Here is a 27,079-nt window from a genome sequence, read left to right as displayed (position 1 = left end):
AAAATGATTTTGATCTCTTTGGTTCCCCAAATTATAAGCTTTTAAGGTCGCAGGGAAGTTTTTTTAACATCTTGACACCAGTTATGCCTATCTTATCTGCAAGCCTGATCTGACTGGTGAAATTTCTCCCGCAATCTAACCCATTTCTCTGCGACTTGCAATGAACCGTTTCCCATTCCCATTTATGTATTTCTTTTGAAGAACTTGCAAAGATTTTCTGTATTTTGTGTACTTTTTAATATGTAGACAGCGTAGCGCAGTCTTCACTGGAGTCCGAAGACCGAGGTCTTCATTTGAATATTTGGCTTTTTACTCCGTATTGAGGTTGATTTTACCCTTTTTTTGTTGGTGGGGTTTCTGTACTTTGACGGTAATTTGTCTGCGGATCAAACAGCTGGCCGCCGGGGTGGAGAAAAGGTTTATGCAAATGCCACGATTGAAGGGAAAACCCAACCGAAACTCGTCTTACCTCAAAACTTCAGAACGTCTGAGTGATAATTTGTTTGTTACTTATTCATCAGCCACTCGACACTAATCAACTAAAGTAACTCCACGCATGTCCTGGCCGCCAGGAGTAATCATCCTGCACTTGGAGCCACAACGTCGGGGAACATAAAACATTCCGTTGCATAATTGAGGAGGACGCAGCACCGGAATTTATGGCAGCTTTCCCCTCATATGTCTTTGGAGACTTATTTGTTTGTTTGAGCCAGGGCTCCATGACAATTCCTTTTGCATTAAATATTTTTATGGCCTCTGGCTGCTTCAGCGTTTTATTGTTTTATGGCCCTGAGTTGCTACCCGTGTTGGATTCATGAATATTTCACGGGAATAGCGAACTATGATGGGCATTTCCATAGAGCCTAGAAGTTAATCTCTTTAAGTAAAATCGGGCGATGGAATTAAAGTCGGGAGGGAGGCGGATGCGGATGGGGCTGAGGTGTACTCCATGTGCGAGCGAGCAGCCACATCCACATCCATGTCCACGAGATGCAGCCGGAGACGGAGACGGTGACGGAGAAGTTGAAGTTGAAGTCAACGAACAGCGGCGTCGGCAGCTCCTTTGGCAGAGACTAACGTTCCCCGCACGTGACGCGCATTTCCAATTGGATTTATGATTTTAATACTTCGTATTTTTTCATAAGGCAACGTCTTCTGAAGTAGCAGCCCAGGCAGTCACTCCGCCTGAAAATTATGGCACTGCAATCGGGAATCGGCGGCGGACTCCAAAGTTCTTCGGGTGGGAAAAGGGGCTTGAGGAGATATGATCAACCAGGAATTGATTCGCTGATATGCAGATGAGCGTTAGATGGGCACTGCAAGACTTCAAAGTGCGGATTGCTTTATGCCCAAGGAAAAGCTCTAAATCAACCACGAGTTGCCAACTGAATTACTTGACAATATGTTATATATCAAATAAAAACATGGACAAAGATATGGTTTACAAAAGGTGTATGGATGATCCTGATCCATTTTTAATATTATTTGCATACATATAACCCAGACCCCTAGAGAAATTTGATGTTAAGACTTATAGTAATTCTTATCTGATCTTAAAACTAAGCCTTCTTAGTTTGTGTATTGTGTATTTTACATCAATTACGACGACTTAGCTTTTCCCATCGGTTAGTTTCAAACGTATCTAGGCGGTGCCAAAAACAACAAGATATCATCTACTTGACCAGATGACTCCATTAACCCCTACAATTGCTATATATTTGCACATTCCGCCAGACACCATATATCTGCGATCTGTTCCCAAACCCAATTTGCCTTGCTCGTCACATCGAATGGGCCATAAAATTTGTTAATTCTCCGCTGCGGAGAAAAAAAACCAAGACAAAATCAGGCCAGATCTAAAAACGAAACGAGAGCAGTTTTTCAGTCTCGATCGGATCGGATCCAGTTTGGGTTAAGGTTTTAATGGCGCACAGAAGCACGGATCGCGGGGGAAGGTGGGTTTGGGTTTGAGTTTGGGTTTGAGTTTCGCTTCGGGAGGGGGAGTTACCTGATGCCCCACCTTATCTCAAATGGGAAATCATTACGACTCTATCGCTGCCTCGCTTCAGCTCTCCGTCTCTCTCGCTTTTTATGGCCTTCTTGGGCAGACACATCAGAGATTTCGTTTCTCGGCCCATTTTATGTCCCAACTTTAGCTGTAAAAATATTTTTAACAACATTTCACGTAATTTCCACGACAACAACTAAATAATTACAAATTTTAGTGCACTTACAAATGTATTTTCCCCATTTGTTGCTCAGGTAAAGTAAGTTCAAATGGAATAAGATAGAAAAGAAGGCTGTTTAATTGAGTTTGATTAGGGAAGTTCCTTAAAAATAAAAATGTAATGCCTGTAAATATTTCCTAATCAAACTTCCATTTAAATGACACCGAATTAATCTACTTATCTCGGTAAATGCTAATAATCACGTAACGTAAAATTAACATTTCCCAAGGGGGTCTGCAGACAAATTGCAGTTTTATTTAAATGAAATTCGCGATTTAAAATTGCGAAACGCAGAGACTCAAATAATTCACCATGAAATTGTTGCCGAAGGAGCAGGATGTGATAAGGACCTAGGAAACGTTGGAAGTTCAATTCGCGATTTGATAAATCTCCGACAATTTCGCACACTCGTGTGTATTTTTTAGCACTCGTGTCCTCCTATTGTCAAAACAGCGAAAAATCTGAAAAAGAGGGGTAAGTGGCAGCGGGAAATTGGTGACAGTTGCTGTTTATTGACATTCGCCCGAAGCCACCGTGAAAACATTTTAAAATTTGTGTAAAACATAACAGCAAATCTGCTCAGAGGGTGGGCGATGGGTGAATTGCCAAAAGCAAGCCCACAACAACAAATTCGCATAATATTTCACACCAACATCCTGCTTTTTCCGTTTCAAGTTTTTGTTTTTAGGAGATGCTATTTGGGTTTGTGTAATCGGCTTGTTCCACTGCGGCTACGGGTAACGGCTGTTCCAGTTTTATAGATTAGATATGTGGATGGTACAGGATAGATAGATGGATGGCAGTGGACAAATAGATTGCAGCATATGCCGATAATGGAAACCAGAGACAAATGGCAAGGCCCATTTGATCCTGATCCTTTAAATTATATTTTAATAAAATAAAGATGAAAATATTAGAATAGAGATGGATTTTAGAGAAGAGATGGGGCTAGGCCATCTCTTGTCTAAAATCCTTCTCTATTTTCCTGAAAAATAATCTAAAACCATTTATTTCTCCCACATTTCCTTGATTTCTTCTTTTGTAGTCATTAAAAACTTTCAAGCTAATGGAAGTCAAACTACTTTCTTTGGCAACCAAACTTCACATGTTGGCTGCATCTTTCAATTAGAAAATTTGCGCTAGCTCAGCAGGAAAGCACTAAAGGGACAAGGACATCATAAAGTGTCATCAAACTTTCAGCAGTCTCGAAGTGCGTGACACACGAAAAAGCAGAAGGAAAGAAATTAAGCAAAGAAGTAACCCCAAGGGAAACAGAAGGATAGAGCTAGAGGGCAACGAGAAATGGCCAAGATATGCCCCAAAAATAATCTAAGCATTAGCATACATAATACATAACATGCTGATAAATCGCACAAGCCACTGGAATAATTTTCCAGCTTGCTAAATAATTAATTTAAATTGCCGCAATCTTTGTCGCCGCTTTATTTATGTCCGAGTTCAAAACCAAATCGCAAATCTCCGGCTGCCATCTCCTCCAAGATTGGTTGGCTTCTGTTTTTCTGCGGTTTCTGGCTCTCTTGGGATGGTCAACGGAATAACAGAATCCGGGCCAGAAGTCACTCGACCATGTCGTGGATGGCTCATTTAGATGCTAGATTAATTTTATTGCCCCGAAAAGTTCTTACAAATTGTTTGCGTAATATGGAAATCGTGATGGAGAGAAAGAACTTTTGAGTTGCAAATAGAGGTTATAGTTAGTTACATTATCGTCTTAGAAAATCAAGTTAGTTTCCCTCTAAATCGTTTAGGAATTCATAAATATCTTATAGGTTTTTCTTATGTCCCCTGAGACAAAAAGCTTGCCTAAAAAATGAGCTTAGATTTTTGATATTATTCAAGATTAGCCAGATTATAGCCCGTTAAAGCCCGCCTGAATTCGATTTCCATTTCATTGGGCATCGGACTTGACCCTTGACCCACGAGAAACCCCTCAGGCAAAATCCTGCGTGCAGACAAGCGAAGGTAATTCGCATCCTGCCATCCATCCTTTTCTTTCCCTGAGGCTATATCCAAAATCTAATGAAGCATTGGCAACACCAGTAAGTCTGTGGAGAGTGACGAAAGGGTTAATATTTAAGCTGTAGTTTGAGGTTAAAGAGGTCGAGTTTTCTGTTCAAATAATATTAATCCAACACAATACACGTTTGATTAAATTTTCCCAATTAAATTGAGAAAAATATCGAAAGCAGAAGAAGCTACGGCTTAAGCGAGTATATTACGACTGGGGTTACTTATATTAATGAGATTTAATCAGCACAATGTTTTATAAACAAATTTTATTTTAGCCGCCATTATTTATCATACAAAACAGTGACAAATTCGGTGATTGTTTGCACTTACCCGAACTTCCCCCTTTGTTTCGGTATACATTTTTGACAAATTGAGTTATGTTCCCAGTCCAGTAAACACAAACTGAAAACACTGGGCTAGAGATTATTTCATTAGTATTCGTAACGCTGATTGCATTTTAATTAACAAGGCGCCACTCCCCCAGTCAGTAGCGCCCCCTTAACCCCTTGTCCGCCACAACCCCTTCTAGAACTCGGAAAGAGAAACCCGTTTGACACGAAAAATTGCAAGAATCTTGAATGATTTAATTTTAATAACTCAATTTGCTTTGCCACCAGCAGCTCGTTTCCTTAAATTGTTTTAGAATTCCGACAGCGATTGCAAATCCACTTGATACATATAATTAAAGTTGCATATATTTGCTTCGGTCAAAGGAATTCCCGAATATCGAACGTAGAAAATGTTCGCATATGTCTTTCGGGGATGAAGACACCTCCTCCGCCCCATGTGAGGGTTTATTTTATGGACAATCCACACTTGATGACCGTGCGATGATGATGACCATGCTGACGAACCGAATCGAACTGGTCAGCAAGGAAGTTGGGAATGTTCGAACTGGGAATTTCGATCGATCGTAAAACCGAAATGGGTATTGCCGGGGCGGCACTGCTCAATTTATTTGCGGCCAGCGATAAAAATTTTCATGAATTATTAACAGGTAAGTAAGAAAGAGTCCGGTCTGAAATTGTGGCGAGCTTTGTGGGGTAGTTCATTGAACCCGTTTCTAAGATGGGTTCCGGGGTAATCGATAGTTATCACATGTGCAAAAAAGAACTAAACTTAGCATTGTATAACATTTGTAATATCACGGTCAACCAGTTACTTTTTTATTTCAATATCAAGTTGATTTTCTAACAACCTGATAAAACGAAAATAAACAATTAACTGTTCCTTGTTCTCACAGTTGTGATTACATAATGCGATAAAACAAAGCAAACGCCCCTATACCATATGAAAAGAAAAGTAAACAGTAAAAGTGAGGTAAAAGGGATGTCCTTCAAGGGAGTTCAGGTGTTCCTTTTGACACTTTATGAAATTTATGATATTATTGGGTTGGCTCCTTTTCCTAGAAAGTGAGTGTAACGGTAAAGACCTGCCCAAGGACACCATGATACCCGAAGGATAAGACCCACACAGAAACTATAAGGATAAGGATAGTCTGGCGATAAGTCAAGGGCTGTCCAAACATTTTCCCTGGTCGCATGATATATTTCTCTATTACAAGACCTGAACCAAGCGCTCTAAGCTGATTTCATCTGAGGTTCTCTGCGATCCTCGGGACTAATTCCCGATTCAAATCTCTGAAGAAGTTGGACATCTCTAAATCAAAAGCGCCGGCAAAAGGCGCGATTCTAAATTTATTCCGCTCTCTTTTTAGGTCTGCAGGCAAAAACTTCGGCGGCATAAATTATCTGCCGCTGTGGATCTAAATTAAACAAAAACATTTGACATTGCCCACAGCTCAGGCAAATCCTTTAAAGACAAATAAACGCAAGTAATTCCCGCTCCCAACATTTCCACTTCCCCATTTCCAGGCAGCATCCAAGGTTGTCTTACAAGGATTCGCCATTAAAAATGTTAATTAGTTGGGCAAACATTGCGACTGAGCTTCAACTGTGGCACTCAATGTTACAATGGGATGAAAATGGTATCTGGGAGCATTAAATATTTTGCTTTACGAAGTATTTGCAAATATTTTAACATGACTTGATCAGGAAAACAGGAATAAAATAAATATACCTGAACCTTTGATTTAAAAATAAATAAATCTTTACTTTGTAAGTCTGTCCAGTTAAGAAATAAGTTAAAGTACATTTTCTTTTTTAAGAACCTGAAGACAAACCCCTTTATCAGACCGATTCCACTGTGCCGTAATGGCTGGTCCAAATAGGAATGTGAGAACGTGGCTACCGACTTGCCGCATCCACTTCGACTGGCAGTTTGGGTTTGAGTTTGGCCAGCGGACATCGCGTGTGCATGCAAATCGAAGGCAAGCGGAGATTGAACGCCAATTAGGATGAATGTTTGGGGCACGCCGCTCCAATCCCGATCCAAAGCCCCATCCCATCCCCTGCCCTCATCCTATCCAGCCAAGCCAGACTGCATGACGCCGCGTGCCACATGCCGCTGGAAAAAAAGAGAGTGGAGAGGACAGCCTCCTTTTTGCCGAGTTTGCCATCATCAGTTGTCAGTTAATTGCTAAAAACTGTTCACACGTTCCAGGTGCGACTTTTGCATACAGTCCGGCCTCAAGATGAAGTCCCTGCTCGGAAGGAAAAGAAGGCGAACTGACCATTCCAGTCACGTCTGCTAGATGCGAGTGGAAGTCTTGGCTTGGTCTCGGAAAAATCAATATCAAAGAAACTCAATCTCAAGCCTGACTTCCCTTTCGACTTTCCCACTTCCGCCGGTGGACATATTCATCCCCTAAAAGTGGCCAGGATGGAATAGGTCTCTCTGCTCTTTCTCCAAAAATCGGGGGCGTCGAAAGTTGGTTTATTTGTGACCATCTTTTTGGGAGAAATTAAGCATGTACGGGCTGTACCGAGACCCAGTTATGCAAATCCAAGAAATCACAGGCCCGGCAACAGAGACTCATAAATATCGACGAATTCTACGGAATTGGTGGAGTCCCAGGGTCTTCGGCAGGTGTGCTATTTAAATGCATGGCAGCAACTGCCAAAAAAAGAGAGGCAAACGAAAAACAAACCTGCGTCCACAACAAACAATTTGTAGGTCTTAACTATGGTCATGCATGCACTCTTAAAAATTACCTTCATTTAAACTTGATTAATTTCATGTGATTTTTAATTTCAGATTAGGGTTAGTTAAAAACAACATTTTTTAGAATCACCAAGGGTCTTAAAAACCTTACAAAGGTGTCTAAAAGTATGCTACATTTAATTTTAAATTCGAAAGTCCGATTTATTCTTTTAGAATGACGTCCTTGCACACTTTTAGTTACCATTATAATTGAAAAAAACACTAATGGTTTCTAACGTTTTTTCGAGTGCAATCTCAGTGCCCAACCCTCGCTCTAAAGGGGCCTTTAATATGAGGAACACGTACCCCTCAAAACCGTTCGGATCGGTGGATCAGTGGTGGATCGCTCGCCTCGATTTATTCGTTTGTTTTGCTTGGCTTTTCGTAATTTCCATTCGTCGCACTTTCAGCGAATCAATCAAACCGATCCGATACGATCCGTCCAAGTCCAGACCGAGAAGGTCTTTGCCACATTCCCCGATCGGCTGATAAACCTGTCGAGCCAAGGGCATAAATCAATCGACGCATAGTTTCGACTTTAAACTTTACGAATTAGAATCGCCAGAAGTTTTATTAAACTTTCGCCCGGAGAAAATCAATACTCATTCCCGGGTATTCATTGCAAGAGTGAGAATTGTAATCCCGAGCAAAAATGTTCAGCGTATCCTGCATCCTGGCTCACTCTCTTATGCTCGTCACGTGCCGCAGGACGACGGCAAGCATTCCCCACCTCCAACCTCCGGCTCAAGTTTTGTGTACATTTTAGCACATATTCCCAACTTGAAGCCTTACTCGATATCCTGACAGGTACATAGAGATGCATGCGCATATAGGAGGTCTTCTTATATAAGGCAATTACATGGCAGACTCGTGACTCGCACATTTTTAGATGGTTGATGGGTTTCCTCACAGTCGGGGTCACCATATCCGATGTGTAATCCGTGTTGATGCGCGTTTAGTTTCTTTCTTTCTATTTTGAGTGGCATCAAAGAGCTCAGTTGACAAGACATTACACTCCAATAATGGGCGAGGGATAGCTTCCGGGAATTTTTAGATAGTTTGGAAACAAAATATTTAAACTTATTAGTTAACTTAATCGGTGACTTCCTATTTTGGAAACGAAATATTTAAACTTTGTAGTAGATCCACTGGGGTCACTACTCTTAGACATTAGACACAAAGTTCAAAGCTGCTACCACGTTCAAATGAAAAGTTAGTAATTTAGTAAAAAAGGAAACACTTGAATAAGCTAAGGTAGCATAGTCATAAATTTATTTTCTGGTCACTCTTCTGCAATCATTATTATCACACCCACCATTAAACTCAGTATCAGCTGCCACAAACCAGAGCATTTCGAACTGGGATATCATTCTCAGTACAGCCAAAGGTCAGTCGTCTTGGGGGCAAGGCCTCATTTCATTTTATTCTCCACCGCGGGCCAAAGTCGAAGCAAAGCAGCAGCTAAGCAGCACGCTCCAAGCACATTTGCCATGTTTAGAATTAAGACTTCAGATAGTCGAGATGCTCAAAAAGCCCAAACGGCCACAGAAAACGGCAATCGACGGGGTGGCGGGCAGAAGACAGAAGAGAACCAATTCCAAAGGCAGCAGCCTCAGGTCTCGAGCCTCCAGTCTCGAATCTCGAGTCTCGGGTCCAACTCATGTTACTCACGTTCCAAACGAGCTTTTGTCAACTTGTCTAAATGATTTTTGCACACTGTAAACAAGCCAAGAAACTGCGCCAGACGGACGGACGGACGGACGCTCCGTTGGACGGACAGTTGGAACGGCGACAACATTCAGTATTGACGTTGACCCTGCACGACTGCGATTCAGAAGTGGAAACTCCGTCTGCCTGGGGATATGAGTGTGTGCCAAGGATTCGCAACCTGAACTCCCCAAGTCGTGTGTGATGGGGCAGGAAGGTAGGTCTTGGGGAGTGGAGGATGGGAGGACTGGAGGTTGGTAGTTTGGGAGGAGGCCAAACGGGCAGCAGCATTCCCCGTGGGAGTCTTCTGTTATTGTTCTGCTGATCTCTTGGATTTTTCGTTTCGATATTGTCGTGTAATCACGAATTTATTTTATTGAAAATCACTTGACAGGTGGCGCCTTATTTAACTAAGTTGTCAGTTCTTCCTCGAAGCCCCTCCCCTTCCTCCATCTCGGGGAAATGGAAATGGCTATGAGAATGGGAATGGAAATATTGTTAGTCATAAATGTTTTGTGGGAACAAGTCAGGTTGGTGGAATGGGGGAAGGTATGCCAGACATGTTTGGTGTGGCTAATACGAGGAAGTTTCTTGGACAATAGTTTATGGCTGACTTTAACGTGTAATGCAATTGTTGAAAGAAAATTGCCCAGGATGGTTTATGCGAATTGAATGTTTAAGGAGAATGACAAACTTACCGATATTATCTGAGCTATTTTAAACCATTTCTAGAAATAAGTCATAACGAATATTTGCTGAAGTTTAATTGTCTTTAATGAACTGACTAAAGTCTATTAAAAAATAATACTTTATAACAATAAAATATCTATCTACAAGTTAAATGTAGTTTAAGATTGTTAAGTATTTCGCAATTAGGGTTATTTTACATTTATAATTGGCAACATTTGTGTTTGGTTTCTTCTTAAAAGTCTATTTATTTATTTAGGTTCTTGACTAGTTTTTCGTTAGAACCTCAATGAATTAACGGTGACTCAATCCCTTAATAGGGCAGACCTCTCCAGGTTTCCAAACATATTCCCCTGACCTATCCACAATAAACGTCTCAAATAATACATTGCCTTTTTGTGATTCCGAAACGAGCTGCCCCATAATGGGAACAAATGACTCCCCCAGTAGACAGCCTTATCGCGCCCTCAACAACATCACACGCCATCCACAAAACACAACATCACCGCTGGCGTGTTGAGAGTTGCCCCAACGAATTCTCCAGAGAATGCCCCGAGCGAGGGAGAGAAGAGAACTCAGGTGGTCGCGGCTCTCTAGAGAGAGGGAGAGACCCCCAAACCGAGACCGAGACCAAAACAAAAACATGATATATACGATATGATGTGTGGATGTTGGATGCTGGATGCTGGAGAGGACCGCCTTGCATGGGTGTGTGTGGGGGCTTGTATCTGTGTGTCGGCGACTCTCCCATACGAAAACCTGCTCCACCACCATTTGCAGCTTGCAATGCGCCGCTCCAAGTTTCGCAGATGCAGCGCAGATGAGATGACGATGATGACGATGCTCTGGAGTTCGGACCAACAACATCCAGCCATAGCCATCCAACCATCCAACCAACCAACCGACCAACCGACCAAACGACCGAGGCGACCGACCATGTTTCCTGATGCGAGGCGAGGCGATAGTTTATCGCCAATTTTCGTGCCGTGCAGAGGTGAACGCGGACCAAAAACGTGCGAAAGGAAAAGCTCTGCCCAGATGCGAGAGAGCCCTGTTCCCTATCGCACCCGTAGTATCTCGCATCCGTACACCCAGACAACCGTACACCCGAACATCCGTACACCCGTACATCCTACGGGCATCCTACGACACCCCTAACTCAAGGTTGACTTTGTGACTCGGGTTTCCTTCCATTAGCCACTTGTTTTTTGTTTGCATCAGCTCTTTTTTCGGCTGCCGTCGGTTCTTTCTTACGTAGGGACAGGGTTGATTTAGAGGGGCTGAGCCGAGCCACCTCCCGAAAACTCCCCCCTAAAACAGCCATGCGCGTTAACGGTAAATAATGGCCGCCATCTTGGCCCAAACGGAATGTGCAAATATGTCTATATAATCCCCAAGTGCTTGTGTCTCTGTGAGAGTGCGTGTGACCACATAAAATCAAAGATAAATAGCTGAAAAGCTGAGAAGCTATCGCCGAAGATAAATATTCGCATTAGGGTGGGTCGAGTTCAATGTACGAAAGATTGAAAGATCAATCGTAGGGTCAGAAAGAACTCTACTGTCAAAATCGATCTAGGGTTTAGATCACTAAAGATAGTCCCGTGCAATGCAAATTAAATTCTTTAGATATTTTAATCCAAACAGTAGGTTGGTACAGGCTTTTTCTGTATAGGCAAAATTATAAATTCAATGAATAAAAAAACCCACTGTAACCGATCAATAAAACTTTAAACTGAATACTAAGTAGTCAAATGTCTTTAATTTAATTTGATTATTTCTGATATTTTAAAAAATTGAGTTCTACAAATTATGATCTTTACATTTTGATTACTTTTTATAGTGTCTAAACCTAAGAGAGTTAGTTAGTATACAGAAGCTTTCTTTTCCTCCCTTCGATAACTTATTGGACCCACCCTAATATTCATGCATATAGTCAAATATATAGATAGAGAGGAACCCCTAGGAATGGAGCATCACGGCAGTGGGTTCGTGGCATCGCCATGGGCCGCCGTTCTGGGCCACCACTCGATGGCCTCCGATGCCGGGTTCGCTGCTGCGGCTGCTGCGGCGCATGTTCAGAACCACTCGATGCACCATCCCATCCACTCCCATCACCATCACCATTCGCACTCGCATCCGCACCCACATCCGCACTCGCATCCGCATCACCATCCGCACCTGGGCGCCGCCGGAGGGATGCCGATGGATCTGCATGTGCCGCAGGGATTCCCCTACTACAGGTAAATAATACGGAACTGCTGCACCAAGGTCTCCCTCTCTTCCTTTCGCACCTTCTATTGGTGTCTCTTTCACTGGAGTTTGCATGCAAATTTCTGGGGGCGTTGCCGATGCCGGAAAAGTGTCCACCTGATATCCAATGGGCTGAGACAATTGAAGGAACTGCCCACTAAACATGGGAAATTAATTCATTTAAACGCTTCCTTTTTGGGGCGGATGTTAAGTAATTATAAAGGATTGTTTTTTTTTCTTTAAACGTTCCACAACATAATTATTAACTCGTGAAACAATTATTTAAACTAAAACATAGGTTGGCTATGATTTCAAATCCCTTTAAAAACGTAAAGCTAGTATCGTAAATCATCGAATCGAAAAGCTTGAAACTTGAGGTTTTAAGATCCTTAAGTAATAAACTCTAAACGGCCCGCCTTTGACCCCAACATGCTTGACACCTTGTCACCTCTTACCCACCTCAAAGAAACCCACCCAAAAGTCGCTTTCGCTGCCAAAAAATCAGGATAAAATGGCCGAAAAATTAAAATTACCCAGGAAAGAAGGGCAGGAGGCAAACGAGGGCACTACAGAGGTGCCAACATCGATGAAACTCATAATTAAACTAATTGAATTTACGTGACAATAACACTTTCGACACTCACTCGACCAGGCACCAAAAGCGAACGATGAACGCCTCACGAAGTCGGGCGATTGTCACGAGATAAGTTGGGCAGCTTCCCTCCTCTTTCACTTTTCCCACTCCCAGTACTTGGGGTTTCTTTTGTTAGCCTCCTCCGTAATGCATGGTTATTTTCAATATCGAAAAATGAAATCGGCATCAAAGAACATTTCGCCGCAATAGCCATAATGCAGAAGTGGTAATCCGGGCTCGGTCTTAAGCCGAGACCTCTTTTAGACATTCCCACAACAATATTGCAATGGCGATGTAATTCATGAACTCTGATTGGTGGCCACGGCAAAAGAGTTGAGGTTGTAGTAAAGATTGAGTCTCAAGGAGTCCCAGATGCGGGCACAGCAGCTTTGACTACCAGTGGCTGAGGGTTTTTGGTTTTGTGATGGCTAGAGATGGACCGAATTAACTGAGGACTTAAAACTGATCGATTTTAACTGGTCATTTTGATTTTTTAAGATTTTTACTGGTGAAGCCAGTCCAAATTTCGGACATGTCGTATCATGATCAAATGCAGAGTTGCATGTTTCGCGTGAGTCCATTCCCCGACTATCGCTTACCCACTCATGCACATCTCTAGCGTCTTCAACTGCGACGCCAAATCCGAACTCCCAACTCCCGACTTCGCCACTCCAACTTCTCGGCTCACACAATCAGCGTCTATCAGCATTTTTCAATTATATCGGAATAGCGTTATCCGTGGCTGGATCGCGTCAGAACGCATAATTACTATAATCACCTGAGTTATTACCTTGGCGAATATTGACGAAGACGCGAAGAGAGGGCCGCGAAGTAATATTAAAAGCAACAACCAGCGAGGAGGGAAAAGGGTGGACTACAGAAATCTAAACTGTGATTGTTGCCCCTTTCATCCTGCGATGGGCTTTGCCTGATGACGCTGCCTCAATTTCATTTTGGTCTTTTTCCCATTATTTTCATTTTATTTTTCCCTTTTTTTATTTTTTGCTTATACCTCAATTCGTTAAAGTTACATTACACTGCGAGAAACGGGGGGCTCCTCGGGAGGGGAAGGGGCCAAAAAAACTAAAAAAAAGTAAATGAATCAAAAAGAGTTTTGACCTAACTGGAAAATTGCTTGGACGTTTGTTTTTCATTACAGCCGACAACTTTGTTGTTATATAGAGAAGAGTTTCCAGGGGATTGTGGCGCCTTTAGGGGCGACGAAGGGGGTTGGAAAAAACCCAATGCGAGCCAGGAGCACGAACCGCATTTTCATTGCGCAAAGCGATCTCTACACACAATTTTCCATGGTCAGCAAAGAGGATTCGAGCTCTTTGCGGTTTTCGAGGCCAAGCAAGCCCCCGTTTCGCCACCGCCCCTGGATGAGCCCCTCTATAATGCTAAAGCCCCATCCCAAACACCGCAAAATGTGCAGTGAAAAACCATCATTTCAACAATTTATATTTCGAACGTGATTGGTGGACTTGGCTGGCCAGAGAGCTCCCAAGAAGGGGATTTACGAGGGGTTCCGGGATGGCATGGGGTACCAGGGTTAGTAGCACTGCAAGACGGCCATTAAGAAATTGCTGTAAAGCATAAAGAGCAAAATGGAACCGAACAAAGAGCCAAACAACAACAAAAATGAAAAGCAACAAAGCTCAGCGCGAGAAAATGAAATAAAATGCAGCAGATTATGATTGCGATTATGTTGGCTCCGTCCGCGGGTTTTGGCGGGTATATGGTGGGGATATGGCGGGACAGACATATAAGACTGATGATGGGAATGCACACATGAGAAACGGCGAGCGAACATTAAAAGCGGGAGGATAAAGTGGCAACATCAGCAAATGGATTTGGAAACAAATGAAGAAAATGAGAAATGGGCAAAGGAAAGATGGGTAGTTGAAAAGAAACATCACAGAGAAGATTATAAGATCTTTAGATTGCTAAGATGGTATACTACAATTATTTGTACTTAGTTTTAATTTGGAACAAATAATTCGAATTTGAAAATTATTGTTTTAATTGAAGTTTGGTTTTTCCCTCTACAATTGTGGAATTTGGTAGTTTCCCAGACTTATAGTTGTTAATATTTGCATTACATTTTAAAGAAACCATAACTCGTACAAAGCCTGAGGATAACTTAAAAATAAGTTTAAAAAATGTGTTTGGGAAAAGTTAAAATCCTTTCCCATACCAAACGTCAGTTTAATCAAAACGCGGCCTTATCACACAATCTACCTACAAAGAAAGGCCGCAGATTTCAGTTCAATCAGAAGTTTCCATTAGAAATGGACCCGATCCCGCCAATAAAGAGAAGAAAATCCCGATGCGGTCCAGCGATCCGCGAAGGTGTTGCCCAGGCCCCACCCAAAATGCATTACGGGCTACACTTGTTCGGTGGTTTAGTGGTTCGGAGGTATGGAGGTTCCCAGGCGGCATCCTTCGTTCTTCTCCTGCTGCCCAACGTCACATTCAATTAAATTATGCAAATGAGGCGCAACACTTGAGCAGGACGAACTCTTCGAACAGAAATTGACTTTCTGTCGGTGGCTTCTGCCCCTCAGCATCTCATCCCCTTCAATTTCTCTCAACACTCCACCCACTCGCACCGCTGAAGATGCAACAGAAAAAGCAACCACGGCAGCAGAAGCGGCAGCATCAAGTTGCAGGTTGGGCAAATTACAACGTTGCCTCTGGCTCTTCAAGTGGCCAAAGATGCAGCCAGTACACTGCCAGAAATTAGCCAAAGTAACACAACGATATCTTTCATAATATATTTATAATAATATTAAAAAATATAATTGTGGGTTTATCGCACTTCTTCATCCAAACTAATTCGAACAAAAAGATAATAATCGCCTAACTTTCGTATAACTGAATCCGATAAGATGGATAGGGCACTCACTTCCCTTAGCTCATCCATTCCAATTCCACAACGTAGAATACTTTTTTCCTCGTGCACTCAAGTATTATCTGGTGTGGAAGGTTTTTCCTTGGCGAGTTGATGAGCTTGATGTTCACACAGCCGGCAGGCATAAAGCTATTACCCATACACCATACAGTACACACTCAGCCGAGAAGGATGTCCTTGCTGCCGGCAAACTCAAAGTGAGCCAACAATTTCATCAACGCCAAGACAAGTCGCCGAGGTTCCTCTTCTGGTAGCGCGTAAAATTAATTGAAATTCATGCCGTGTTACAATAACAATCATTAAACGGCACACACTCGTGTGTGAGTAAGGGCCACCCCCCCGAATCCCCAATAAAAACCCCCTCCCATCTTCGATATTTAGCAGCCTGCACACCCAGAGTGCAAAAGTACAAATCCCTGAGTGGAATATCAAACGCTGGATTAGCACGATGATTAGTCGGCGATTCATAAATCGATGGGTTGCACATTGGACCAGCGACTATATAAAGACTATGCGTAGATAGAGGTTCTATTATACCGATAGCAAGATTGTCGGGGCTGCTTGTACTTCAAGTACTGGGTATCGGGTATCGCCTCCTCTTCAGACCAAATTCCCTGTTGCCAGGCGATCAAATAATTGAGATAAAGGTTGCAAGGGACCAACCCGAAAGTTCTTCAATAACCATCAACAAAAATCAAGTTAAGGGAACCAATTTGCGGACAGATCGAATAAAAAGTACTCTACAATAATAATAGTAACCAAAATAATCAGAAATAACTTATAATGGATAGAATTCTTATTATCTTATCTTATATCATCTGATATTAATAGTATTCTACAGCCTTTTTAACAATGTACTGTAATTTAGTCTGATGCTAACTTGCAATAAACTCGAACGTTGACCCATTGAAAACCATTCAAACCATCTTCCAGAGAAAGAGTATTATTGGAAAAGTTGTAGGCTGAGCTTTACGCTTCTTTTTTTTGCAAAAACAAAAACTTTGCCAAACTTATAAATATGTATGAGAAGTTTTCGAAATTGTTGGAATCCCTGCCGACAACAATAACTACAGCAAGGTCGGTAAGAAGACAAGCTGGGATCGTTGCTGTCTTCGATCTGGCTGATGCTGATGATGATGATGATCAGCGGAGGCCAAAAGAGTCCGAGTCGAAGTCGATCAGTTGAACAGCAGTTCGTCAGTTCGTCAGTCTGGACTTCGACTTCAAAAGGAGTCGGAAGGAGGCTGGAGCCGAGGGTTCGGCAAAAGGCAATCATTGATCAGCGGAATTTAGAGCGAAAATTTGATATTAAGGCCAAGTTGAGGAGCAGCAGAAAAAGACCGAAACAAAAATTACGTTAAAGGAGAAGCAACAAAGTTGGGCCAGAAAAAGAAAATAAACCCTCAAAATTGTTAAAATAAAATTAAGCAGAAATAAACGCCCCACAAAGTGAGGGAGAATTTTCAAGGAAGGCGGAATCGAAAGAAGTGAGTTTTGAACACCAATTGTGAGCAACGTTCAAGCTCATAGATACACACTGTAAAAAGTCCTACACATTCTAGTTTGAGTTAAGGATATTAGTAAAGTTGATCTAGAGCAACAACCAAGGCCTTTTTATGAGCACAATATTTCTGTACATTCTTCAAGTGCACCGAGCACTTGGCTTTTAATATAAATAATTGTCCATGGCTACCGCAAATCGGAAAACGGAGGAGAGTCCAATCCAATCCAATCACTTCGGCCGGGGCCAGGTCCACACTCCTCCATTACAGCGTCGTCTCTTTTGGGCACAATCAATAATGATAGATAGGCCACCGCGGGGAAGGACGAGGGGATCGCGTGTGCGATCAGTGTCCAACCACAAATCGCTTTGGGGCCTTTGACAGCATCATTCAAAAAGTAAATACGATCTGTCGCCGCTTTGGAGCGGAGCATAAAGGAGCTGGAAGCTGGGAGCTGGGAGCAGCTTCTGCGTCCACGGATCCCCAGATCCGCAGTGGAGCGGGTTTTGTAAAGATCGTGATGAAATTCGCCAATCGAACAGCAGGAAGCGATCGAAGGCAATTCGGCTGTGACGGTGGGAAAAATCTGCTCCATATGGTTGGGCAGAGCAGGTGACAGGAAGGGGGTTATCCGCAAATATTTCGGGTAAAATTATTAATACCTTATCACTACCAACTTCCTGTTCGAGTGTATCAAAGATATACACGATATAATCTTATCATTATTAAGCCGAAAGATTTATTTGCTGGAGTAATCAGGATTGAAGATTGTGGAGTAAGCTCCCTTTGAAATCCCACAATATCGTATTATTCATCAGATCTGTGTAGATCTACAATCAATCCGCGATGACAACCTTACGAATCGTTTTTTAAGTATGATCAAACATCGAAAGGCTTCGTGGGCTAGTTAAATGTGCAGATTACACACCTTATTATTATGAAATATGTTCCGTAATTATGGCCATAAGGGGTAAGGGATGGGCTGGCCGGGGGACAACCTCTTAATAGACGGTTTGGTCAGCCCTTATGTAATTTCCACTGCCCAGTTGGGCATCAGGGCAAGCAAAAAGGCAAAAAGGGCCCACAAGAAGCAAACCCTAGACCTCCTTATATTGACAGTCCTGGCGACAACGACGTCTGAGCTTGGGGCAACTTGAAGGGGAAAAGTCGAGGGGAAACCACTGTCGAGACTCCGTCTTTTGCCTGGCCACTGGCTCCTGTCTTCCTCATGCCAATTTATTTATGGTGCGGTACAAGTTTTTACGCACTCAAGTGCTCTGAGACTAATTGGGCACGAAACGCAATCAAAGTGACGACGACAACGTTGTATTGGGCCGATCCCTCCCGCTCCGCTCCCTGCTCCTTGCTGCTGCTCCTGGGGAACCGGGTGACACTCACTGGATTCGATGGATGGCAGACTAGCAGGCCGGTCGATCGATCGATGGATGGATGCCAGGACGGACAAAGTCTTCAGAAAAACAAAACGACAGCCAGACACTCAGACAAATTAAAAAGGCCTTACAGAAATTTTCCTATAAGATTTAAAGAGTTTTTGTTAATTAAGATAATTTAAAAAATCTATAAATATAAAACTACAAATTAACAAACTTATAAAAATTGTGAAGTTCTTAGCTCCACTTTTTCGGAGCTTTAAGGCTGAATAGCTTAGCTAATCGAATGATTTGGAATATTTTTGAAAATTGAATTGAAAGTTCAAAGTACTTCTGTATTTTCCAAATTACCCAGCTGGAGCTACGTTTTTTTAAGTGACTCAGCGATCGATTCGATCACTTGAACTTTATATCTCGACTGATGAGGCTTTGATTTGTGGCCCTCAGCCGGGGATCTCCAGAACCGGAGTCCGGCCAAATAGTTGGCCTATGTTCTACACAATTATCTGTTATTATCGAGCTTTATTCTGCTCTTTTTTCATTGCGCAGCAATGTTGACATCTCATTGCTGGAGGAGCCTTTTATGCCAACACTTAAAAATAGCAGCCACAGGAGATGTTCGCCAGAGATGAACCCCCTTCGAAGCCCCTTTCTTCGTTCCTTTGGAGAATTCCTTGGCATTCCCCTGTGATCGTTGAGGGAGAACACGTGTCTCTCAGTGGGTTGATGGGTTGGTAAGGAGTGGGAGATACGACTTGGCGCAAGGACACCAGTAGATGGCATTGTTTGACAAGAGCTGTGGACAACCGAGAGCAAGAAGCTAATGGGATAAACGGAAAAAAAGACCCCACGTTATAAAATATTTAGGTTAGATATACAATTTTCAAAACTAATAATCGCAAAAATGTATAAGGACACGAGGTCATGATTTAGCTTTTAAAAGCTGAAATGAATAATCATTTTAAGGTTTGTGTAATATTATTTCGATTTTCAAGCCACTCTCCACTTTCATTCATCATTATCGTCAAGCAGTTACTATCACTTCCTTTCCCGACTCCTCCCAAATAGCTTGACCTGCGACTGATGAACTCAATCAAAGCGAAATTAAAGGAAGCCGGGAGAAAATCCGCGAAGCAAATTACAATTTTGATAATTGCCATGACTGCAACTCGAAATCATTTCTCTCCTTTCCCCCTTGCCGGCGCTCAAGCTGAACCGTTTCGATCGATCGATGGATCGAACAGCAGCAAACTGCCGAAAAACCACCGGACGAAGGGTCAGCAAATTTTGGGGAAGACTGGGACAGAAGGGTATACTTTTTAGGGGCAATGATTTACGACCGCAGGAGGTACGAACTTCGGAGAGAACGAAGTGGAAGTGGAGAGCGAGTCGAGGGACATATCAATAAATTTTAGATCGGTGCTTGCACTTGATTATAAAGTGGAAGCCAGCATATAATGTCCAGTTGTTGTATAATTTGGCCAGATTGCGGGTTCTTTATGCGCCGATTTCGCGATTCCACTTCCTGTTGACCTTGTGTCTGTCTCTGTTAGGTCTCATTTCATGGGCGAGTACTTAAATCTATCACTCTGAAATCGTTTTTAAGTAAATAATCATTGTCGGAGACCACAAACTCTGATGACTACCTAGGATAAATTAACCCCAATCTGGAGTGCATTTAATCCAGTTCAAAGCAAAGGAAGATATTTCTGTAGCGCCCCCACTTAAATTGTATGAATGTTAGATTCTTAATTTCTGAACAATATACTTCCTGTTGACCTTGTAGAGCATGTAACATATTTGTACCTCTAAGATCGCCGCTAATTCTACGATCCCATCTCCATTGCAGGTACCGCGAGGACGCACTGTGCTGGGGCGACAGGTGAGCGCAGCCAACAAGTGAGCCGAGACATTTATCGGCTAATTTAATTTATTTAGAAAATGCCACAGCTTTTTCCCGCCGTAACAGCTTCACGCTAATCGAATTCAACAGCCCGACTTAAATGTGCTTTTTGCTTTCTTTTGCTTCGGCCCCTTCTTCTTGCAGAAAGTCCATGGAGGAGATCGGTGCGGCCCAGTCCTCGGTGAATGCGCGGTAAGTGTTAATGTTACCGTAAATGATTCAGTTCCCCCGATCGGAGATCGGAGATCGAAGATCCCAGCCCCTTCCCTTCCCATCCTTCCCATCCTAACCATCGTCAGCGCCACTTGGCGGCGGCGGCGACTGCGCATCGCATTTGTTAGCATAAAATTATTGAATGCCAGAGAAGTCGTCTTTGTTGTCGTCGCTGTCTGTATCTCGAGGTCCCTGCTCCCCTCCATCTAGGTCTGGATCTGGACATCTCTAGATGTTCAGAAGTCGGCGCGACAGACGTCAAAGGCGCATCTATGAGATACCTGGTATCCGCGGCTTACAGCAGAAACCGTTGGCAGCTTTCAGGGTATCCTAATGCCGGGCGGTTATCGCTGGTGTAACGTTAGATTGGTGCTAATAGGGAAACTTGGATCATAAAGAAATCCTTATAAAATTATAACCTGGATTTTCAATTAAATAATTCCAGCATTTCCTATTGATATTCCAACTACGAGGCTGGTTATCAAACCAGCGGTTGTTATACTTTAAAGTGGTAATCTTAACCATTTTACCAAATTAATCGTTAATGAACCAGAGCTGGGTGACTAAGTTGGAAGTTTCAAGTTAACCGACTTCTTAAATGAAATGCCCCATCACCTCTCTCAAGTATCCCAGATATCCCACAAGGCTTAACCATTCTTAACTCAGTTCACCTGGCCTAATCTAGTGTACAGATAGTTCGGCTCGATCCGCCACAGATTCCACTTGATGTGCGCTGTCTGCTCTTCGCTGACTTGTTGTCTTGTTCTCGTTTTGTTATGACATTTTACATTTTTAATGGGAATTCTCACATAAAAAGTACAAATATCGGACTAATTGGATTTATCTCGAGGCTGTCGCGCGTTGTCACACTCTTTTTCTTGGCCTGCCGGAAGATCTGAGGCAGAAAGCTCCGCAAAGAACAAGGAATACGGGGGCTCGAGGAGTTCTAGACAAGTTTCTAGTTCTCAGAGACTGAAGACCTGGGCCTGAAGACTCTCGACTCTGGGATCGAGTCTTGTAGCAATTAGCAGTAACCCAGCAGTGGTCGAGAGTCCCAATTCGTTCCCCAATCCGTTTCCAATGAATCGATCAACTGGAAAACACAAAGATAACAACACTCGGCCGCAACAATGCTGCAATGAGGTAAAGTTGCATTGCTCAAATTGATTTCTGCAATTAATTGAACAACGCAAATGACAAACTGACAAAAACACAAGGCACAAAACAAAAGTGAAGCACATGAAAAGCCCGTAGCGAATTCCTCTCTCTTCAGACCCGTCTTCCAGCCCCCAAAACCCCCTCCCCTGGCTTTAACCAACCTCGAGACATGCGAAGAATGTACTTTGGCTCCCGAACACGCTTTCAGCTCGCGAGCAGAAAAGCTGGGGATTGTGGCTAAGGAATTGGTTGGAGGACACATCTTCGGAGTACTCTTCGGTATTCGGGGGTATATTGGACTATTTTAAGATTCGGCAATAATTTTCAAGCCTTTATACAATGTCATTGTGAAGATAAGATAATGGCACTCACCACTTATTAGATTGAGATCGATAATTCTCCAACTTGCCATTTATATTATGTTTAAGTGTCGCTCTACAGAAAAATCTGGAAAAAAAATTAAATATAAAAATAAAGTGTTTTTTTAACAATTCAATCGTTTATGTTATTCCCTTCAATCGGAATAGTTTCTTGACTATTCACTATACTTACCCTTTTTTAAAAAGAAGTTTCACTTCGTTCCGTAAACCAAAGGTATTTGGCCTATTTATGTAAAGCTTTACTAACCGGCATTCTATTTATGGCTTTATTCTATAGGAAAACCTCATTCGATTCCTTTTTCAGCGCTTCTTGTTTTGTTTTTCACGGTCATGACTGCCAACTGAAGTTGTTTTTTATTTTGGTTATGAGTTTTTTCCTGATCTGATACATTGGTCGACATTGTTTATTTCTCCACATCTCGACACAGTTTCGTAAGGTGCAAGAATATTAATTAATAATTCCGATCACAACTGATCACTTTTGTGTCGCCGCTGCTTGTCCTTCTTCCGCAGGCTTGCGAATTATTTAGTTAAATACCAGAAAAGAGAACGACAAGCTGCAAAAGCAAATGGAAAACCGGAGTTAAAATGTGATGGTGAGAGGGGTATGGTTTATTTCTGATTTTTCCTTGTTTTTTTCGTTACTGAGTTAATTTATCAGCTTTAACGGAAAGTTTGTAGCACACGAAATGTCAATGATCGATTACAAATTGATCAATCAGTGAAAAAACTTAGACATTGAATTAATTTTAACACTCTATCAAGAAAAGGTATCACTATTTATGCCAAGAAAAATTAGAGGGTAACGAATTTATGTTGGGTTGTTGTTCTTGAGGATTAAATTCGGTTAAAGCTATCATTCTTTTACAATCAAAGGTTAAGATTTTTGTATTTCTATTTTTTGCTTCCATTTTTAACCTCCGAAAAGAAGAAAGTGAGAAAGTGGAACCAAAAAACTGCACTTTATCATTGTGGACCAAAAAAGTTATTACCCAAACTCCATTGGGAATGCAACTGGGGGAAAGGGGCTATGGGGCATCGGGATCTGAAGAGAACATTTCATCGGAAGCACGCACAATTGCGATAAAGATCACGCTCCCGAACTGCACTACTCCGATTTCATTTGGATTCCGACCCTCCCTCTCGCTCCGATGTTTTATTGCTTAATTGTTGGTCTCTCTTGTGGTTTTTGAATTATAAACTCCGCTTATTGTTTTATTTTTTTGTCACTGCCTTCGTTTTGTTTTGCTTTCTGTTGTGTAACACAATCGGGAAACAGTTAGGCCATAAAAAACTCTCTCAGATCTGACAATAAGATAAATGCATTTCTCCGGCTACTCTTTTTTGGCCTGGTTGCAGCATCAGTGACTAAAAACACTGTAAGAAGTTTGATATGATACCTTACTACCTGTTGTGTATTTTATTTTTTGAAGAAACACAATATTGAGCATGTTTGATACTCGCCAGCAGTTTTTAATTTGTTTTAATTTTAAAGGCGGGTAACCCATTTTTTCGAAAATGCACTTGAAGGAGACCATGAAATATTTTCTTCGGGTGTAATAATGATTCTTCTGGAAATCATTTTGTCCAGCTATTTTATCACCTCACGTCAGTTTTATGGGGGCTCGGCCTGCCTCCTGGAAGAAAATGGTGACAGATCAGCGATCGCGGTTAGTTTATTGCTTCCTCCCAGGCTCCTTTCTCACTCATTTCTCGCTTATCTTATCGCCCCGATCACTTGTTCATCGATCGTTTTCCAGGCGCCTGTGAATGGTTTCTGGTTCTCGTTTTTGTATTGGTTGTTTTCGCATTTATTGTGTTTATTTCGATTTGGATTTCTTTCGGCCATCACGTTTCTATTTGAAATGGACGCCTCGTGTGTCCGAGTAAACGTGATAAATGCATCAACTTGCCAACTTTGCTTCCCGCCTCTTTTCCGCTAACCCTGAACCTCCCATTGGTATCTCTTTTCCTAATATGTTTCCTGTTGCTACTGTTAACAATGCGGTTCCTGTGGCCTTGGGGGTTTTTTCTGCACTGTGTTCTGTCGGAAACTTAAAAAAAATGTTTGAAGGATTTTTTTCACATAAAAACAAATAAGAAAATAAGAACACTTTACTTTATAAATCTAAGTATCAAAGAATCTATGAATGAAATTTTCAAACAAAAAACCGATTCATCCAAACTTCTAGTAAAGTAAATGTACCACATTTTCAATTCTAGTTCGACCCATTAGCAGTAATAGATATCGAGGTTATTACTGTAGAGTTCCAAAGACGTGATATGTGGAAGAGCAGGCCAGACGTGAGCCAGACACTTGAGCTTTAGTTCTGCCCCCGCTGGCCGTCGCACTCTTTCATTCATAAAAGCGAATTTCAGCTCCTGACTGGAATACAAGTGTTTTCGAAAACCAAAGCAGAAAACGCAACTGAAACCGAAATGAAAATTCATGTCCATGTTCCAGCGACGCCCGCAACACGCACACGCACCTCAAAATGGCGAGGGGTGGTAAATGGAAATGGTTAATGAAGAGGGGCTTAGGGGCGCTTGAGGAGGGGTTGAGGCGCCACCACACGCATCGTTGCACGTCCGTGGCCATTGTCCTCGGGCGACTGGAGCCACACGCCGTCCACTCGCCATCCACACGCAGTCCACAGTCTACACACTCGAAAAAATCGAACTTTTCGAAAACGTTGTTACGTTTAGAAAGCAACAACAAATGGCTTAAGGTCTTTGAAACCTTTACCAACAGAAAGGTAACACCAATAAGCTTAAAGAATCATATTTTTTGAATTGGTTGTTTTATTCCAACACTGAACTCTTTAAACCCTCAAAAATGTTGATCATAAAAAAATGTTTAAATTTCGAATTGATAAGAATAGTGTAGGGATTGACCCAGAATAAACAATTCATTTGGTGTTTGTATTTCTGGTGGATCCTTCAGGAAGAGAATTAGGGAAATTCGCAATGCCAACAGTTTTCTCAGTGCTTACGCACTGCCGATTTCCGACCTACAAAAGGAAGGTTCTTCCACTTGCCCCTGGACAATTTCAATGCCTGCCTGCCCACGATGATGATGACCACGAAGATGATGATGGCCACGATGTCTGCCCGGTGTCTGGACGTGAACGTGAATGTGGACGTGGACATGGCCGCAGACCCCCTTAGCCCCCTAACCCCCCGAAGTCCCACATCCTGCCATTCATTCCGGAAGCGCGAACGCTTTCCACGTTCGATTTTTATGGCGAGCGCTGAATTCGAGTTCCTCATTCATTGTCTACTCCCTCGACCACCTCTTCTTCTTCCTCATCCCGGATCTCTGGACCTGGACACCCTGGACACCCCTTAACCCGCCGACGCCTGACCCAAGCACTTGGCACGTTTCCTTTTTAAAATTCACAATTGCCGCCGCCGTAATTGTGGGAGAATTCGCTACGCCAACTTGTCTCTTCGCCATCACACTCACTCTCTACCAAGAAATCGATCACGTTTCGGTTTCTACACATGTTCCAGTTACGTTACGCTTACGTAATGTTTGTACTGCCCCCGGGGGGATGTGGGGTCTTGAAAATTGCCTGTGGCTAAGGCCAAGGAACCCACTTTGCTCTAGTTTTTGGCGAGAACAGCGGTGACTTGTGATGGGATTTTAAGTGAATAAAGAGTTTCGATAATATTGATAATAACTATTGTAATTCACATATATAAAGACAAGTTCTAGCAATGACTTATCCTTGTATAAGATCCCTAAAGTACGGATCTATTAGCATAAAAAGTATTTCTGGAGACCATAAAATTGTTTATATTTTACCACCTATATAATTTGTTGACCTCTTTTTATAACGAATATATATTTGAATCTATCTTTTCTATATTTTATTTAATCTTTTATTCCAAACTTATTATCCTTTCCGTTAGTTTTCAATGTTGGCAACTAAATGGTGACCCCCACCTTGAGCTTTCTACCTTCCTTTCGTGGAAATTAAGAGGATGTTGCCTTTTCTTTGTGGGGTTTTAATAGGGGTGTGGACTTTATGGGGGAGTACTGTACAAATAGGCACATAAAAGAGACAGCTTCTGTCTGTGCGAGCTTGGAATAACAAATCGACCCCTCCCTCTGGACTGACTACCTGTCTCCCCTTTCACGCACACTATATCCTGTTGGGCCCCCGGTTCAAGGGTTCGGGTCATTCCGCAGGATATATAGATGGGTATAGCCATCCGTAGGCTTTGGTTTCTCTGCTTTTCATTGGCATTTCGGTCACATACACAAACACACATAAAAAGGCGAGGCAAACACCCACGCAGCCGACGAGTGCGAGCGAGAGCACCGCGAATTCCCAAATGTGTAAAGAAGTAAACTAATTGCTGCGCGTGCTGCTCTCTCTTTCTCTCCCTCTCTCGCTCTATCTCTTTGGTTTGCAAACAAGTACATAAAGTACATATACATGGGCTATAGACGCGAGCGAGCGAGATGGCGTTAAACCCGTTTCCGCACGTACATCGCGCCATCCCTCTCTGGCCGCTCATGCTGTCCCGCTCGCCCCTTACTCCATTTTTTCAGAAAATTGCGCATACGCGACGTTGCCGCCTTCTCCCCGTCCTCATTTGGTATGCGCACTATGTCGATTCCGATTCGACGCCGCGTCACGTCCCGCCCATTTGCACGCACACACACCCGCCCCCTGTGTGTGTGCAGTAGTGTATGTGTGCTGTGCCGGAGTGTGTGTGCGGAGAGCGTGAGCCTGCTTAAAATGCTACTGGCGCTGCTCGCACATGACTCTGCCGGCGGTCAGGTGCTGCTCACCCACACAGGCACTCCGTCACTTCTACACGCACACGCCCTGGAGCGCTAGGGTGACTCAAGTTGGATGTTGGAAAATTTGTGAGTGGATAAGAGTGGTTTGGCTTTCACGAAACCCTCAAAACGGAGATTTTAATTTCGGGTTATATATCGAGTTCCAATGAGCCGAATATCGTCT

General features: G+C 42.6%; 1 protein-coding gene and 1 long non-coding RNA gene across 5 annotated transcripts in view; one reads left to right on the top strand and one right to left on the bottom strand.

Moving 5' to 3' along the window:
• The window catches only part of LOC118877179 (uncharacterized), a 55,078-nt gene extending 32,910 nt beyond the window's left edge, over positions 1 to 22,168 (bottom strand). The window contains exon 1 of the long non-coding RNA XR_011604475.1: positions 22,093 to 22,168. This is a non-coding gene — a long non-coding RNA (uncharacterized lncRNA). The remainder of the gene's footprint in view (positions 1 to 22,092) is intronic.
• The window catches only part of trh (PAS domain-containing protein trachealess), a 28,573-nt gene continuing 12,455 nt past the window's right edge, over positions 10,962 to 27,079 (top strand). For 3 of the 4 annotated variants that reach the window (XM_070997010.1, XM_017078237.4, XM_017078233.4), the window contains exons 1-3: positions 11,706 to 11,995; positions 20,296 to 20,328; positions 20,494 to 20,541. In XM_070997010.1, coding sequence (XP_070853111.1) covers positions 11,721 to 11,995; positions 20,296 to 20,328; positions 20,494 to 20,541 — 356 coding nt within the window. In that variant the 5' untranslated portion in view covers positions 11,706 to 11,720. Of the gene's footprint in view, positions 11,253 to 11,688; positions 11,996 to 20,295; positions 20,329 to 20,493; positions 20,542 to 27,079 lie in introns of those variants that run through there. The other variant, XM_065864047.2, reaches the window with a different exon arrangement.

Source organism: Drosophila suzukii, chromosome 3 (genome assembly GCF_043229965.1).
Source record: "Drosophila suzukii chromosome 3, CBGP_Dsuzu_IsoJpt1.0, whole genome shotgun sequence".
Lineage (NCBI taxonomy): Eukaryota > Metazoa > Arthropoda > Insecta > Diptera > Drosophilidae > Drosophila > Drosophila suzukii.
Note: the sequence above shows the minus strand (reverse complement) of the source record. Positions and strands in the feature narration are given on the sequence as shown.